The sequence below is a fragment of the Megalobrama amblycephala genome, linkage group LG2 (assembly GCF_018812025.1).
Source record: "Megalobrama amblycephala isolate DHTTF-2021 linkage group LG2, ASM1881202v1, whole genome shotgun sequence".
Lineage (NCBI taxonomy): Eukaryota > Metazoa > Chordata > Actinopteri > Cypriniformes > Xenocyprididae > Megalobrama > Megalobrama amblycephala.
The window spans coordinates 52,707,193-52,719,464 of NC_063045.1; the positions used below are offsets into that span (position 1 = coordinate 52,707,193).

The window sequence follows — 12,272 nt, forward strand, 5'->3', positions numbered from 1 at the left end:
GTTCTGCTTTAATCCAGAATGGCAGCACAGCTAAAAGGTTTGTTTGAGCTGCGCCCTCTACTGTACAGGTGTAAATATGCATTTCCTTCAGCCTAAGGCTTGTTCATTTCACTTTTGGTGTGAACATTAGCCAAAAATATATAACTTTTTTTTGACAAACAAGCAAGCCCAGCCCAGATGAGAAAAAGTAAAGCAAAAGTAATGTAACACATTACTTTTCATAGAAAGTAACTAACACAATCAGTTACTTTTTAGGGAGTAACACAATATTGCAATGCATTACTTTTAAAAGTAACTTTCCCCTGAACCCTTCATCAAATAGCAGAACTCTCAACTCTCGACCATTTCAGACAGCAAATTTCTCTATCAACTACCATTTCACAAGTTCACTCTTACAAATAATCAGTATGCGTATTTGGCGTGCTGTCCAAGGAGAGGGCTCCGAGCTCGGAATTTGGCCCGAACCCAGAGTACTCCCCCCGTGTCTCTGGTTAGGATAGTAACCAGGCGAGTGTGAGGAGTCAGGATGGCGAAGGGATTCAGAAAACTGTCGAGGAACATAGGTGGCCATATATATATTTATGCCTCCTCTAGTACTGAATGGATAAGCAATTTGAACGTGTTCCTCCTGAACTTTGTTAATAAAACATCATATCACAATATAAAGCAATCTATGCACTAGAATTTTAAATGACAAAAGAGAGCTCTAAGGGCAGTGTAGTGTTACTGAAGGAGAGGCTGGACGCTTCCTGTGCCAGCTGCAGCAGGGATTGTAAAATATCCGAATACTCTCCAGTTTCTCCACCATCATAGCGCTCCTGCTCGGAGTCTGCATTTTGTTGCAGGCTTCTCTGCTGTACAACTGCACAAAAACAATATATTGAACAGGGAAATGTGAAGAAAAAAAAAATAGAGTAAGATCTGAGTTCATGTGGTTTTGTGCAGGTGATTCATGTGGGTCTAGCACGGTGTGTGAGAAGGAAGCGTGGGAGTATATACAGTGTGTGTACCTGTGTCGGTGTGAGGTGTTGTATCAGCTTCATTCTGGCTTCTCTGTTTGATCTTGGTTTCTGTGACGGAGTCTTGAACAGTAGAGACTTGACAGCCAGGACTAAGGATCTAACATGAACAGGAAACACATCAGATATATGCATGTTAACTATAACTCAAGCAATGTGCTCTTGTAATAACCTCTGTTGTGTGATGCTGTAAGCCAGACCTTGCTGAAATTGTCCAGGTCTGGTGAGGGTGGAGAGCAGGAGCGGATTGCTGCTAAACTGGAGTCGATTAGCGCCAGTGGATCAGACACATAATTTCTGCTCTCAAGAGAAGAAGAGGAGTGAAATATTAGTTCTGTCAGGACCACTATCGTCAAATATGATTGATAATTGCATAGAGTTTGTATTGGCGGTATGGTTATAGCAGCAATAACCCCCTTAGGGTAAACAGAACCGAACCAACATATGCAGACCATTAATGTCAATAATTTAACATGTACACATATTTCAAGAATTAGTCTTGATTCAGGGGAATCATAAGGCCAATCCTGACTAAAGAGAGGAGGAGCTGGGGATGGAGGAGGGTAATTAGCTCCTGAGAAATGCGTTAGCTGCTGAAAATACTGAGGTGCTTATGTATGGATGCTGTGATAGGCGTCGTATTCCTATTGGTAGATGTGAGTCACCTGGGAATCAGCTGATGCGAGCTTGACTGACATGACCTGCCAGAACTGACGCTAACGCTTGATAGCTGAACATTTAATCAAAATAATATCAATGCGATGCGGCTTAGTGCAACCATCAAATTGCAAAGGCTGTGGTTTATTTAAAATATATATTTGTGCTGAGTTTTACCAGATTTTTATGAGAAGTCTTTATAAACCTGTTGCCAACAAAAGACAAGCTTTAAAAGGTTAGTTCACCAAAAAATGAAAATTCTGTCCTTTATTACTCACCCTCATGCCGTTCCACACCCGTAAGACCTTCGTTCATCTTTGGAACACAAATTAAGATATTTTAGTTGAAATCCGATGGCTCAGTGAGGCCTGCATAGGGAGTAATGACACTTCCTCTGTCAAGATCCATAAAGGTACTAAAAACATATTTAAATCAGTTCATGTGAGTACAGTGGTTTAATATTAATATTATAAAGCGACAAGAATATTTTTGATGCGCCAAAAAAAACAAAATAACGACTTATTTATTGATGGACGATTTCAAAACAATGCTTCAGGAAGCATCGGAGCACAATGAATCAGTGTATCGAATCATCTGTTCGGAGCGCCAAAGTCACGTGATTTCAGCCATTGGCAGTTTGACACGCGATCTGACTCGATGATTCGATACACTGATTCATTTGTGCTCCGAAGCTTCCTGAAGCAGTGTTTTGAAATCGGCCATCACTAAGTAAGTCGTTATTTTGTTTTTTTTGGCGCACCAAAAATATTCTTGTCACTTTATAATATTAATATTGAACCACTGTACTCACATGAACTGATTTAAACATGTTTTTAGTACCTTTATGGATCTTGAGAGAGGAAATGTGGTCTCACGGAGCCATCAGATTTCAACTAAAATATCTTAATTTGTGTTCCGAAGATTAACGAAGGTCTTACGGGTGTGGAACTACATGAGGGTGAGTAATTAATGACAGAATTTTCATTTTTGGGTGAACTAACCCATTAACCCTGCAGTTTTCCGTCAAAATAAGAGCTCAGTAGTTAACATTTGAAAATAAATGAAAATAAACACACGACAATGATGTACTTAAAATGGAAAAGTTTTTCCTTCAAGTTTTTTTGTGTACAGACAACAACATTGTCAAAACAATCCCTGTTCACATGGATCCGCAAAAACACTGTATTACGCATGCCAGGCCAGTAGATGGTGATGTCACTTTATAAAGAACAACTACGCGCCTATAGACAGTTTTCATAAATTAATGTTTTTGTAGTTTACACAGAGACAATAATGGTATCGTTTTCAAAAACTTGCACTTTGAAACCAGTTTTCAAAAAGTTTGCGTTTTTAGGCCCCCAAAACGCCATTGTCGTGTAAATAAACGGCTGAAGCGCATAAAAAGTTTTTAGTTTTTAGTTGAAAATGGTGTCATGTAAATGGCCCCTAAGACACAAGTATTAGTATTGTAATTTCACAGTTGTATTTATTTTGGCCAAACTGAGCAGCCCTACAAACAAGCGCAGGTAACATGGAAAACCTCATTCGATTTTTTCCTCAATTGTGCAACCCTATAAAATATTGTACAGAGATATTTATAGAACAGGGATCAGTTACAAATGATAAAATAAATGACACACATTATCAGTTTGCCATCTAACCTTTCCTCAGGTGTTTCCTCAGACACCTGGACAGCTGGGTCATCCAGCAAAGACAACGCCAGCTCCATGGAGGGCAGAGTCGGGGAGGCGGGAGATAAGAATGTGGGGAGAGTTACAGGAAGGCTTTCTGTCACAGGCTCTCTGTAAAACAGAAATGATACCAGTGTGGTTCTTCGAAAAGTACTTTCAGTTCCTTTTTTTTTTTTTTTTTTACACATTAAAGAGGAATGTTTAAAAACTTCAAAACATTATAATTATACAAAAACATGACTCCTGTAGAGGATGAAGAATACTTGCTGTCTTACTTGCTAGGCTCAGGTGTTTGATCCAACAGGTGGGTGATGTCAGAGATGATCATACCATTTGAGTACACATCAGCGGGTGACACATCCAGCTGCCCAGAAACCCAAAGTGATGTCACTTACTGTCAATGTGACAGAAACTGAGCTACTTTTATAACTAAACAGCATCATGTCTGATGAAGTGAGTTCACAAATCAAATGACACATAATTTACCACAAGTAGGTCAAACAATAAAGATTTTAGGAGGTACCTCTTGCAACGAAGGGATCTCTTGGAGGGAGGAAGTGCTTAGGGTGGGATTCACACTGAAGGAGCGGGCATATTTCGGTGCAGACTGAAAATCGCCAGAATTGTTGATCATGGGGCTGTTAGGGTGGAGAAAGAAAATGCGGTATATGATGAGATAACGAAAAGTGCAAACAATAACATATCTGAATGACTAAGGTTTTTTTTTTTTTTTTGAACTTACAGTCTCCTTTTGCAACCTTTGATCCCATTTGATTGGACGATGTTGATGATGAACTTAATAATCTGAAAAGAAGTGACAGAGGATCAGTTGTATATAGTGACATATAGTGATATATATATATAATTGGACTTTTTCATTTACCTTGCGTAGGATTTTGTGCTGCTGCTGATAGTTCTGTCTTAATGAGTCCAGTTCTCTCCACAAACTTTCGTTATCCCTTCAGGAGAGAATAAACGGTTCAAAAAATGGCTTTTTAGTCATGGTAGAGAATCAAGTATAGCAAGGATGCATTAAATTGACCAAAAGTGACAGTAAAGACATTTATAATGTTACAAAATATTTATATTACAAATAAATGCTGTTCTTTTGAACTTTCTATTTATCCAAAAATCCTCAAAAATGTGAAGTAAACCGGGTTTCTACAAAAATATTAATATAATATAAAGTACTAATATATTAATATTAATAAGGAGAAATGTTTTTGAGCACCAAAGCAGCATTTTAGAATAATTTCTGCTTTGCCCATATTGGAATAAATTACATTTTAAAATGTATTAAACTAGAAACAGTTATTTTAAACTATAATAATATTTCATAATGTTATTACTTTTACTGTATTTTTTGATCGAATAAATGCAGCCTAAAATATTTCTTCAAAAAATCTTCTTAGTGTGACATGTTTGTGTAAAATATAAGAGTATTTAACTGACTTTTCAGTTCTGACGTCCACTCTTAAGTGTACAAACGAGGCTGAAGTTTACTGTAGGTTTACACTGATGAATAGTTTACTTGTGTTGGAGGAAGGCTCACCTGCACAAAGCCATGAGTTTGAGGTCTGAGGAGTCTTGCCAGCCTCTGACATGACTAACCTGAACGAGTAACTGAGAGAACTGCCCTCCCTCTTCAACTCCACGGCTAACTGAAATCTAGTCATGAAATCACATATACAACACAGCATGAGAGAATGTGAGGGATAGCAACTGCGTGTGAGTGCTTTGCAGATATCACTGCTGTATCAGTACTGCGAAAGCACCATATGATAACGTTTATCAGCTTCACCTTCCTGCGGATGAGGTCCAACAGATGAGGCTGAGCTCTCTGGAAGTCTTCGTGCTGAAATTCAACACAATTTACCTGCCTGTCAGCTTTAGGCAAGCCAGCATCCACATGCACCACTTTGTGGAAGCCATCTGTAAGTGGAAGTCAGACACATACAGTATCATCTATCATGCTATATATATATATATATATGTGTGTGTGTATATATATATATATATATATATATATATATATATATATATATATATACACATACATACACACACATAAAATCATCATTGTATATCTTTTCATCATTGGCTGAAAACCTACACATGTTAAGCTGGCGCACAAAGCTGGTCATGTTGCTATGTTTGAAGTAAAGAGGCAGGACTTCCCTGCTAAACCGCTGTTCATCCTGGACAAGAAAACTGCTGCCATCCTAACAGACAGGAAACAGGCGGATGTGGTTTGAGTTACATCACTTTATATTTGTCAAACTACTTCTAAAGAAGAGCCCTGGTCTGGCAGGAAACACTACTTCATACTTAAAGGGGACTGGAACATAATATTTTATCGCAGGTTTCTATAGTCAGTTTGCTTCCTGTGTTCTATTACAGTTTAGCTCTCTAGTTCAAGCACTAGAATTTGTTACAAATGTCAGCTTGAAGAACAATTATGATTAGTTAAAGATTAGTAAAGCAATACTTCAATATACATATATATATATATATATATATATATATATATATATATATATATATATATATATATATATATATATACACACACACACACATATTTTAATATATAATTTATATAGTACATAGGCCAATTAATTACAGTATAATATACTTATGGTGGTTATATATAATACTTACCACCAGAGGGAGTCGTGTTAATAAAAAACAACTTCCAGGCAAATAATTTAATATTTACATACATATACAAATAAATAATACAAAGACTTGATATACATAAATTTATTCAATAGAAGTAATTAAAAAAATCACACTTTATAACTTTCAATTCACCACTTTAAAATTATTGTTAAATAGCCTAACTTAAATGGTCATAAGTGTCTTTAAGATTATAAAGATAACACTTTATTTTACTAGAAAAATTTGAGGGTTTTTTTTTTTTTTTTTTTTTTTTTTGATGGATGTTTATGACAAACATTCTATTTTCGGACGGAAGCACAACGTTCCAAAACTGTTCTAATTCATTCTGTCACATGATGCATCGGTTCAGAGCGCACTGTTCCAATCCAAACTCAACACTTACAGATCGTACGTTCTAATAATATAATGAGCAGCGATTGGACGGACAGTGGACCAATAGCGAGCTGCCTCCGCCGGCATCAGCACAGTACACGTGGATCTGTTTTGTAAACTAGGTCAGACAGCGCATTTAAAAGTATTACTAATATGGCACCTGATTACATCATAATAAACGTCTTCTGGGCAGATAAACAGAACAATGCTAAATAAGTAATAAGATATTCTGAAGAGTTTATTATTATTTTTAAGTTTATATTCTGAAGAGTTAATATTGTTTGTTGTTTGTACTTTGCTACATACAAGACACGTAAAGCAGTAAATAAGGAACCACTTATAATTATCTAATACAAACAGCAGTTAAATTAATTCAAATCTGTATTCTGCATAAAATACTCACTTGGCTCCAGCAGATCAAGTCGTTCGTTGACTGAGCCTCTACAAGTGCCCAAAGTTTGCTGACAAAAGCTGGGACACTGTGACTGTGTTTCATCTCTCCTGTTAAAATCAGAGATGAAGAAAATTTCTGTCTTCCGTGAAGATAAATGTAACACTGCTCTAGATTAGCAGACTGTAAGGAGGTAAATAGAGTCCCAGGCTGACCTACACGTGAATTTTCCTGCTGCGACACACCCCCTTGTCCCTCATCCACCAATCGGGAGCATGGCTCCCTATAGTATACATAAGTCTTGTACTTAAGTACTTGTATTTTTCCTGCCTGTCTTACATAGTCACTCACTTTAAATAAACTTTTGGTATATAAAAATAGATTTTCAAAAGACTATAGTCTTTGGCTCAAATACCTGAATTCGTCTGATTTGGACTGTATTATAGATATTTAAATAAGACTTTGTGTTTTTATTATTATAATAAACAACAGCTAAATCATATACGTGTCTAAACTAAATAGACGAATTAATGTCGTTGTGGTTTAGCAGCATGGTTTTATTATTATGTAATAACCAGCGAGTAACTTGATCTGGTATTGTCTACATCTTTTATGGAATATTTATCATGCATGTATATTATATATATGAGTGCGCATGGGTTTGTGTGCTTATTGTATACTTAAAGTCGTGCTAAATTAAGTAAATTACTTTGTATGTATTAAACTAGAAACAGCCTACGCGTTTGAAGAGGCTTTTATTTTGAATTCGCCACTTCCTGTGGAAATAGTATAGCTAGCTGCTGCTTCTGCGTTACCTGCATTTCTGCTGCTGTACTGAATCAAGAGTAAGTATATTTTAATTAATTTTATAGTGTAAATTAGTTTAAAATCATGCTTTATCTATTTCAATTCTGCCTATTACCTGTATTTTTAATTTCACGCCTCAAATTAATATTTTCTACAGCGTGCCCGCATAGCATGCTAGAATGTTCTTGAAACGCGATGTTGTGGGTGCCATGGCAACACAAAAACAGTGCAGCGCGAGTTCGCGATACCTCGTCTGTCGTCCGGTGGTTATATATCTACTTTCCCGTCAAATCTCAGATTTATAATATTCCTGCACAGAACTGATTCAGCAAGTGAGAGATGGTTCAGCTGCACGTCAAACGAGGAGATGAGAGTCAGTTTCTCTTCAGTACTACAGTGGATGTCTCGATTGAGACACTGACCCAGCAGATCAGCGCGATCTACAATGGAAGATTAAAAGTGGACAGGATCTGCTCTGGTATGACAGTGATGTTATGTATGTTTATGGTGCAAAACAGCAAAATGCCTCACATTCTTTGGGTTCGGCAGATTTATGTTCTTGACCGACGAGTTCATACATAAAAGGTTTTAAAATGCATGTGTTATGTAAGTGGCAGTTGATAGAAGTCAAGTAACGTTACTCACAAGTGTAGTAAAAATGCAGTGCCTTTCAGTGTTTTTGACAGTTAAACATTTGATTGCTCATTAAATCACAACCATGATACTTTTTATTTGTATTTCCATAGAAATTCAAGAGCTGGCAGATCATGGGATCACTCTTCCACCAAATATGCAGGGTCTGACCGATGATCAGATCATGGAGCTCAAACTGAAGGATGAATGGGAAGACCGCTGCATTCCCAGCGGTGGTGCTGAGTTTAAGAAGGATGAGATTGGACGTCGAAATGGACATGGTAGTCATGTCACATTTAAAGTCCCCCTGAAATCAAAATTTAAATTTTTTAGCTTTTAGTATGATTATATTAGCCTTAAGGTTATGAATAAGCTGGTGTGTTCCAATACAATGACAAAATTTGCATTTAGGAGATACAAGCATTCAAAACTTAGTCTCTCACTTCCGCTAAAATGGATGACGGATTTTCATGACATTACATCGCACTTCAGTTTCTCGAAAAATCTTCGGTCCAATCAAATCCTCTTTAGAATCTGAAGTCCCGCCCCTCCTACACTATAAACAGACACTGAAGCTGTGACTGAAATAGGTCATTTGTTCACACATTTATTAGTTTCTATATGGTGAATGGCACATAGTGCACTATATAGAGGAGAGGGAACGATTCAGACAGTGTAAATATGCTTCCCTTTGACGCGAATGAAGTCCGTTTTTGCGTTAGTGTCACATGAACCGCCGCAACGCGAGCACAGTCTGCTGTATAAACGATATAAAGGACATTATGAGTCTAACGGCTCTGGCCGAGCTGTAACATAAACAAAATGCTATTGGCTATTTAAAAAAAAGGGGGCAGGACTATTCGATATATCACCCTGTCTTCCTGTTTCAGTTGAAATTACGTCAACACATTGAATAATGCTGCGTGTTCCAACACTCTTCAGTGGGCCTTTAAAGTTTAAATTTGAATTGCCACATTAATTGCTATAACTGAACTCTCTCTGCCTTTCCGTTTAGCTCCAAACGAGAAGATGAAAGATGTTTTAAGGAAAACAATGGAGGATTCCAAGGCTTTAATCTCAAACGTATGAAGCTGTTTTTATTACAGAATACTTCTAAACCTCAACCTTACCCTTCTGATATGTTTTGTGATATAATGTATTTTCTTCTCTCTAAAGAAACAAGTAAAAGCAAATGTCTGTGTTACCATGGATATGGTCAAAGAGGCTCTAGACCAGTTGCGAGGAGCTGTGATGATAGTTTACCCAATGGGACTGCCTCCACATGATCCAATTAGAATGGAGTTTGAAAATCAAGAGGATCTTACTGGAACACAGGTATCTGAGATTTTCCAAATTTAAAATTCTGTCATCATTTACTTACCCTCATGTTGTACACACCTGTATGAATTTGTTTTGTGGAACAAAAAAAGATATTTCAAAAAATCTCTTTGTGATGTTTTTGTCCATACAATGGAAGTCAATGACCTCCATTGTTGTTTGGTTCCCAAAAACTTCTTTTGTGTTCTGGAGAAAAAAGAAAGTCGTACAGTTTTGGAACGACATTAGGGTGTGTAAATGATTGAAATGAAAAATTTTAATCTTTGGGTGGAGTGTTCCTCTTAAATAACTACATGCACATTACAGGGTTAGCATGTGGCATATTAACTTTAATAATTAAACAGACCAATGTAATTTTCTTTATTTGTTTGATGAACATAGCAAAAGCTGTAATACTCTCCACTGCAGGCCTCATTACAAGTGATCCCAGATGAAGAGGCTCAGCTGTGGTGGGCATCTAAAGAACTGCAGAGGAGCAAAAAGCTGCAGGATTATGTTGGGAAAAATGAGAAAACGAAAATTATAGTGAAAATTCAGAAAGTAAGTGTTCGGTGTAAATTTTGGTGTTTTTTTTTTTTTTGTGACCTTGATCTGGGGTCAGTTGCATAAACATAGGCATTATGTTATATGTTAAAGAGATAGTTCACCCAAAAATGAAAATTCTGTCATTAATTACTCTCCCTCATTTCGTTCCAAACCCGTAAGTCTTTTGTTCATCTTCGAAACACAAATAAAGATGTTTTTGATAAAATCTGAGAGCTGTCTAGACAGCTATGCAACTGAACCTTTGACGCTTCAAAAAGTTCATAAAGAGGTCGTTAAACTAATCCATATGAATTGAGTGGTTTAGTCCAAATTTTCTGAAGAGACTCAATTGCTTTATATGATAGTTTATAATTAGTTTTACAATCTCTTTATGAACTTTCTGAAGCTTCAAAGTTTCAGTTATGTAGCTGTCTATGGAGGGACAGAAAGCTCTCAGATTTCATCAAAAAGATCTTCATTTGTGTTCTGAAGATGAATGAAATACGGGTTTGGAACGAAACAAGGGTGAGTAATTAATGACAGAATTTTCATTTTTTGGTCAGCTATCCCATTAAAGGTGCTATAGAGGATGTTTTGTTTTATACATTTTTGCAATATTACTTGAAACTGTGTTTACTAACTGATAAAAGACTATTAGGTGCACTGAAAGGAATAATATTAATATACATCATCTTTGCACAAGGTAGGGCCTTAAAAACATCAGCCAATCGTTTACGCGATCATCGTGTAAACGATTGGCCCTCTGGCTTGTCAATCACTGCCATGACGTTCCTTGTGAGAGACATGCACGGCTGCGCGCTCCAGTAACTTTCCACACTCTACTGACGCCGCATGCAATGTTTTTGTCAGGAGACAGGAGTAACAACTGCAGATTGTGAGTTACCTGTGGTGAGTCCGACATAATGAATCCACTAACACGACACAGCGAATGCCGGTGGTAAACACTTGTGTTCCAATACTCGTGCACGAGTTTTGGGAGGCGTTCCCTCAAAATGAGCTGTGAAGGAGGGGGGTTGTTCTTATGCATGCGCTCATTTCAAAAACTCACTAACAGTCTTTGGTTTCTCAGTCGACGAAAAGATCCTCTTTAGCACCTTTAAGAACTAGCATGACACACTAGGAGTTAGTTAGGGGTGATCAGTCATTTTCATTTCACACTTTTCATTATCAAAATTGTCAATCCACATTTTTATGTTCATGACTTGGAAAAAAAAAAGAAGGAAATTTGATGACTAACTTGTAATACTAGTCTTAGCAGTTTATGCAACTGGCCCCTGGTGTTTGAACTTCTCTGCAAAAAATTTCATTTGGCCCTGGTTTTCCATGAAATGAAAACTGATGACCTTCATTGCATGTTCATTTTAGAGAGGCCAGGGTGCGCCAGCGAGAGAACCTCTAGTGAGTGAAGACGAACAAAAACAGATGATGCTGCACTATTACAAGAGGCAGGAAGAACTGAAAGTGAGTGGAGCTGCTAACTAATTATATATATAATATATATAATATATAATAGAGCATTCATCATTGTTTCATGTTTTTTTTTTTTCTTTTGTTGCTCACAGAAACTAGAAGAGGCAGATGATGACACACATCTTCAGTCCAATTGGTCGGATAGGCAGGCCCTAAAAAGGCAGTTCCAGGGACTCACAAATATCAAATGGGGCCCACGATAGATTAACAGAGAAAATCACAATTACTTTCTGTTTGGCACATCAGAGACCACAGACTCTTCTACAGCAGTTTTTATGCAATTTGGTGCCTTCATTACATATGAAAGGCATTAATGTGACAGTGACTGTATGTAAATGTGCGTGTAATGCCAAGCGTGAGACATAAGATTTCTCTGTACTGATTCACTGGCAAAAGGATGCAACACCTTTCCTCTCTTTGTCTGTGCCTCTGGCAGTTACTCAATTGAAACTTGATGCTGTTTAAAGACAGGATGTTGCTGTGCAGCTCTTAGGATTGTATAGAGTTCATTTGGAGAATGCTGAGAAGGAGTTATAGAACATTAAAGTATCCTCAAGGCAGAAGAGAGGTTACAGTATCGGGAGATGAGGTTTCACTAAGAAGAGTCAGAGGAAAGTGGAGTGTGATGTTGTGTAATAAAAAAACATTCTATTTGTGTTCATTTTT

The 12,272-nt window shown here is 37.1% G+C and overlaps 2 protein-coding genes across 4 annotated transcripts; one reads left to right on the top strand and one right to left on the bottom strand.

Annotated features, from left to right (window-relative positions):
• Positions 1-176: 176 nt before the first annotated feature.
• On the bottom strand, positions 177-7,052 carry si:dkey-18a10.3 (heat shock factor protein). Its single transcript, XM_048180849.1, has 12 exons — positions 6,825-7,052; positions 5,481-5,589; positions 5,169-5,299; positions 4,920-5,035; positions 4,251-4,326; positions 4,110-4,171; positions 3,891-4,005; positions 3,643-3,731; positions 3,338-3,478; positions 1,220-1,316; positions 1,011-1,119; positions 177-862 (listed from the first exon to the last, which is right to left on the bottom strand). The coding sequence occupies exons 1-12, from the start codon at positions 6,915-6,917 to the stop codon at positions 687-689; spliced, it is 1,314 nt and encodes a 437-aa protein (XP_048036806.1). The 5' UTR covers positions 6,918-7,052; the 3' UTR covers positions 177-686.
• Positions 7,053-7,502: 450 nt separating this feature from the next.
• cfap298 (cilia and flagella associated protein 298) lies at positions 7,503-12,267 on the top strand. Of its 3 annotated transcripts, none has more exons than XM_048180853.1 (8): positions 7,503-7,657; positions 7,938-8,097; positions 8,366-8,533; positions 9,268-9,335; positions 9,429-9,587; positions 9,999-10,130; positions 11,502-11,597; positions 11,699-12,267. In XM_048180853.1, the coding sequence occupies exons 2-8, from the start codon at positions 7,959-7,961 to the stop codon at positions 11,807-11,809; spliced, it is 873 nt and encodes a 290-aa protein (XP_048036810.1). In that variant the 5' UTR covers positions 7,503-7,657; positions 7,938-7,958; the 3' UTR covers positions 11,810-12,267. The 3 variants fall into 3 exon arrangements, with proteins under 3 accessions (XP_048036810.1, XP_048036811.1, XP_048036812.1); XM_048180854.1 differs by having other exon boundaries at positions 7,562-7,657; positions 7,917-8,097; XM_048180855.1 differs by lacking the exons at positions 7,503-7,657; positions 9,999-10,130 and having other exon boundaries at positions 7,749-8,097.
• The last annotated feature ends 5 nt before the right edge of the window (positions 12,268-12,272 follow it).

Coding starts and splice junctions, on each gene's coding strand:
- si:dkey-18a10.3 (XM_048180849.1), bottom strand. CDS start 6,917: ATGAAACACAGTCACAGTGTCCCAGCTTTTGTCAGCAAACTTTGGGCA. Junction 4,327..4,919: donor AAACTCATGGCTTTGTGCAG/GTGAGCCTTCCT, acceptor TCTCTCCTGAAG/GGATAACGAAAGTTTGTGGA. Junction 1,317..3,337: donor GAGGAAACACCTGAGGAAAG/GTTAGATGGCAA, acceptor TCTTGAGAGCAG/AAATTATGTGTCTGATCCAC.
- cfap298 (XM_048180853.1), top strand. CDS start 7,959: ATGGTTCAGCTGCACGTCAAACGAGGAGATGAGAGTCAGTTTCTCTTC. Junction 8,098..8,365: donor AGTGGACAGGATCTGCTCTG/GTATGACAGTGA, acceptor GTATTTCCATAG/AAATTCAAGAGCTGGCAGAT. Junction 11,598..11,698: donor AGAGGCAGGAAGAACTGAAA/GTGAGTGGAGCT, acceptor TGTTGCTCACAG/AAACTAGAAGAGGCAGATGA.